This window comes from Lathyrus oleraceus, chromosome 1 (genome assembly GCF_024323335.1).
Source record: "Lathyrus oleraceus cultivar Zhongwan6 chromosome 1, CAAS_Psat_ZW6_1.0, whole genome shotgun sequence".
NCBI lineage: Eukaryota > Viridiplantae > Streptophyta > Magnoliopsida > Fabales > Fabaceae > Lathyrus > Lathyrus oleraceus.
Genome location: NC_066579.1, coordinates 128,127,980 through 128,133,379, shown reverse-complemented (window position 1 = coordinate 128,133,379; position 5,400 = coordinate 128,127,980). Strand labels below are relative to the sequence as shown.

The 5,400-nt window shown below is 30.5% G+C and overlaps 1 protein-coding gene across 1 annotated transcript; it reads right to left on the bottom strand.

Moving 5' to 3' along the window:
- Window positions 1-376: 376 nt before the first annotated feature.
- Window positions 377-5,180, bottom strand: LOC127115518 (chorismate mutase 1, chloroplastic). Its single transcript, XM_051047044.1, has 6 exons — window positions 4,990-5,180; window positions 3,952-4,177; window positions 3,731-3,817; window positions 3,468-3,611; window positions 991-1,083; window positions 377-815 (listed from the first exon to the last, which is right to left on the bottom strand). Exons 1-6 carry the CDS (start codon window positions 5,148-5,150, stop codon window positions 579-581), a joined length of 948 nt encoding a protein of 315 aa, XP_050903001.1. The 5' UTR covers window positions 5,151-5,180; the 3' UTR covers window positions 377-578.
- Between the last annotated feature and the right edge of the window lie 220 nt (window positions 5,181-5,400).

The window sequence follows — 5,400 nt, the reverse complement described above, 5'->3', positions numbered from 1 at the left end:
ATAATTTTTGAGAACTAAAATACAGTTTTTGGAAATCAATTCAAACATGCCCTTAATATTTGTCATTTTTTTATTAAAAAATAGTTATTTAATTTAGTTTTTGAAATAATAAATAGAAAAATTTAAGAATTACAATACTTTGCTCTCACGGTATTATACAATTTTATGATGAGATGAATAAAACAAAAATAAAAGTAATGCTTTATAAAAGTGCATCTCTCAAGTAGGTTTTACAAGTCCTTAGGTCTTCTAAAGTGTTGATCTACTTAAAATATATGTTGAGAGCTAGTTTTTTCCACCACCGATTATTCTAAAACCTTTTAATAAAATTTATCCAAACAAGAAAAATACATTTTCTTTCTTATTTTAAAACACACCTTAAATCCTTTATTTTCTCAATATAGTCATGAATTGTATATGAAAACAATATCAACTTCTTCATATGTTTATTACATATGCTAGAATTCTTATTCATAATTCAAGTAAAGTCACCCATGGTGTACTTGATATGCATTTCACTATGAAACACCAATACAGATAATAGTTTGAAATAAAGTAATCACATAATGGATATACCTTCAATCGAGCCTCCTTAATAAATATGCAACTTGAACTTCTTTTGTCAATGGCATGATCCAATCACTATATAAATCAGCAACCAAGCTTGGATTTATTTTGTACACTGGCTCAGTTTTTTGTTCTTCCATATTTATAATCACTTCTTGTCCATAAGTCTTGGCTTTCATCTCTACTCTCCTCTTGATTACTTCTTCAACTTCAGGATATGTTAGCATTTCCATCAATTTCTCCTTGTCCTGCAAAACTCATCAAGGTAAAAAGATGAGTTAATCGTTAATCACTAATATTACTTCGATCACGTGTTTGCGATTTGACGAGGACTTTTCCTTCATAATGTACCAAATTTCATAGAATGTGAAAAAATGGAAAGAATTTTTGTATTGAAGTATCGCACTCTGAGAGGATTTGTACATGTGCTATAATAGCAGCTTTATATGAATCTGGAGCAGCTTGAAATTTTGCCTCAGCTACAAATTTTCCATAGTGGATTCTCTTTGAGAGAGCCTGCAGTAGCAACAAATCATAAGTTTGCAGCAATGTAAGAACTAAAATTTGCAATTATAATATTAACTTAAGGAAGAGATATTGTCTTTCCAAAACATATATAGGGGTGAGCTTGTTTGGGTAAACAATATAGTTAAACACTTATTAAATAAGTGCTTATGTATAAGTCATTTCTATAAAAAGAATATATTCAATCGATTTTCATATAAATTACTATTCTAGGTCGCTAGGAAGGTTTGCAGCAAAATCCCCAAGAGCAACATCAAACAAAAGAGTGCATGGAATATGTGGTCCCTCCTTCCACCAAGGACAAATGATTCCGCCTTTCGAACGCGTAAATCATCGTATGATTAGATCTAACGGTCACCTGCACAACGTCTCTCCTCTCATGTAGACGGTTTTAATCACTCACACTATATAAGAAAGAAAGCGTCCCATTTTAAGTATTCAAATTCACTCTCACTCTCCCATTACTCCTTATTCTCTTACTGACTTAGAAATTTGAGGTCATCCCCCTTTCCGCCGCACCGAAAACTTGCTCCACTAGTCCAATATCTCTTATCACCGTCTCACCGATCATTTTTGGTTCCTAAGTCGAACGGTGACGCCGCTTGTAAGAATCAACTTATGATTCCTACGATTTTCATAAAGAACCACTATTTCTTTGTCGCAAGTCAAAATCCATGATTCTTTCCTCGTGAATACTAATCTTTCCACGAACAACCTGATACCAAATTCCTAAAGCTATGTTGACTTCAAAAATCAGTGAATCTACCAAAGTCGTTGTTGTTGTTATTGTTAAAGCTAGTAGAAATCATCCTCATCCTCAAGATATGGACGATCCAGTCTTAATAACTTCCCCTCTATTTCAACGTCGTGTGATTTTATGTTTTCAATAGTCAAACAAGGAGAATTCCAAACTTTTCTAACCTCTCAACCTTTGTCTCTACCTAATCAAGGTGAACCTTCAAACCATCCTCCCCTGTAGCCTCTGGTACTTGGTACTTGGAAAATAGATACTTCCAAACCTTCAACTGTTGCAAACTAAGCTAGGCATGCAGGGAGCCATTGAACTATTGAATAGTGTTTACAACTTGGTGCACTAATAAAACTCCTAATTCCTAGCATAAAAGATCCTAAGACTTTAAGAAAACTTACAGTATAACCCTCTGAGAGATAGAAACATATGAGAGGTGGCTTTGTGCAATGGTCCATTCGCAATACTAGAGTCAATCCCCACCAAAACGGCCACACCACATGTCCCTCAAAGAAGGGTGTGATTCTATATGTTTGCAGGTGCTGTCAAAGTAACCAAAAGTGGTGAAGTTTATTGATAGCAAAACTATAATCAACTATTTTATTTTGACGATGGAAACACCCGATATCCAATGATATCCAGTGAATTTCTTATCTCTTAAAGATAACTCAAATGGTCGAAGATTTTCTCAGAAGTTTCATCAAGTTATCCTTTTAAAGATGCTCTTGAAAACCAAGTCCTCTCTTTAAAGTCAAATCTTTCATCCAACAATATTTAAGTGTAGACTTATGTTTCAAGTTTCTATAGTTGTTTGGTATCTCAACTCTATGATTATGGTAATCAACTTGAAGACATCTCAAACCTCATCAATTTAAAAGATTTAAAGTTTTTGTGTGATGATAAAATCAAAAATAATAGAACTTTATAAATAGATAATAATAGAATGAGAAATGAGAAAAGAAATAATAGAACTTTGAAAAAGTGGAAAAAGAGTTATATTTTATGATTTGATTTATGGTACAAATACATAATATAGTAATAATTACTTATTAAGATCATGTTCCTATAAGTTAGCCTACAACAGAATAGTGGAAAGGTAACTGAACCGAAAACCTAAGAAAAAAGAAACTGGACTAATAATAGGGAAGATAACTAAAATATAGAAAACATATTTAAAATATTTAAAACATTATTAAGAATTGAAATAAAATAAAGTATGCATCATGACAATAGTACTAAAGACAATAGCTCACAATTATTGTCACATCTTATAAACAATTACTTATGTAATAAACACGTATTCTATAAGCTTTTAATTAAGTTGTTCAAATATAGCCTTAATCCTTTTGCGGTGAAGTGGAAGAAGACACTTTAGATGTCCTCTGAGATTGCCTGTGTGCTATGGCTTTCTGGATGAAAGCGATTCATACTAGCATGAGGTTTAATTTTTTTTACAGGTGATTTAAAGCGATGGATCTATAACAATATGCAAATTAATATGGTATGGTATGAAAATGATGATTTGAAGGTGTTTTGGGAAAATGTTTGCCATATTCTTTGCAATTAGCATAATAAAAGAAATATAGCCTCTGAAAATAAAAATTAATAGAAAAGTAATAATATGTACCTGCAAACACATTACATCACAAACACAAGAGGATCCATAATTACCATCATCTCCTTTTTCGACTATATGTGGGATCAGAACTTTGAAGTACAAACTCCATACATTCTCATTTATATTTATTGATTCAGCAATAGGGTGCAACACCTATTCACACATTACAAAAAAATTCAATGAAGAAGTAATTAGTACAATAATAAATTACTCCAGAGTCATAATTTAGTGGTAAAACATCACTCCTTGATGGTATAAGAAATGTATTTTACCTGCTGGTATTGTAAAGGAGCCGATAATGGTTCAAGTAGACCAACAGGAAAGAATGGATGTTCATCAGAACTCTTGTACCTACCAACCTTCAATGTAATAAAAACCAATTAGAAAACACATATTATAAAACATAAGAGTTTGTTCAAATTTCCTTAATATATATATATATATAATTTGACAACACAATTTGATTGTTTCTTTTTTTGGCTTAAGTCCATACCATGGCATGTAGTTTCTCAGTTTTCTTGACCATGTATTCTACCAAAGAGCCGTGAAACCCATCCATGGAAAAAGCATCAGGGTCATAAGTTTCTTCATTGTAACAATATTGCGCACGTTCCAAGAGGGAAAAGATAATGTTATCCTCTTGACGAATCAAAGAATGTCTTATATGTTCAAGGGTCAAATTTCCACTCCTATCAATCCTTTCATTTATTGGCATTGATCTACACATATTAAGAAAGAGTCTAATTCAATCGATAATTCATACCAACTAAGGTCTCAAGCAATTTCAAATGCTTTAAAAATAATAATGAATTATGCCAAAAATAAATTTTTCCACCTCAAAGACTAGGAGAAGGTCACCAATGTTATTTTTAAGATGGGGCCACAAACATAAGTGAGATTACTTTGAAAAAAATGTTTCATTCCAAATTTCATAAATTTTAATTACTGAATAGATTAGTAAATTTATAAATTAATCCAAAGTAAAAAAGGTATATTATATTAATAAATATAATATAAAATTATTATTCATATTTATTCAGACTACTTACACAGTTAAAAAGGCAATGTTTTCAATATTTATGGGATGTAATTTGACATATTTCCACCTCTAATCATTATTATTTGAGTCTAATCAGTCAATTCGATTGTGATTCTTAGTCATGTCAAAAACATTAATAGTTATTTTAAACCTTGATTATGGTTATAATCAATTTTTTAAATAATCAAATACATAAGATAATCTGGAATGAGACATAATGATTTTGATGTCGTCAAAATCGTGAGGCAGACGCAATTGAGACTCTTCCAATCATAATTCACCAAGATTTTCTATAATATTGAGGATCGCGACAAACCATCAATCACAAATATTTAAAATCATGAAATTATAATCACTTTTTATTACAATAACATAACATAAAACTAAGAAAATATGAAACAAACCAAAATTGTATATTTATTACACGAGGAAGTTGTACAAATATGGAATATTGAAACACTTGTAAACACTAAGAAAATAGAGAATACTCACCCAATAGAATCAGCTTGTGCCTTAACAAAAAGATTGAATTTTGGTGGAAAATATGAAATGGGTTTGAATGAAAAACAAGACGCTCGGGTTCTTAGATGAAAAGAAGTAAAGGATGGTGAAGTTTTGTAAAAAGTATTAGATTTCAGAAGCTTAGACTCCATTATTGAAACCAAAGAGGAACAACAATGATTTTTTTTATTGATTACTATATAATATCATGTTATTATTATTGTTACCATACCTAACTATTCATGAATCAAAATAATTTTATTCGATTAGGTTATATACAATGTATATAATATACCTAACTGTTCATGAATCAAAATAATTTTATTAGATTAGATATATACAATGTATATAATATATTATTATTATATACTTTTTGTTAATTGTTTGATTTAGGTTTATATC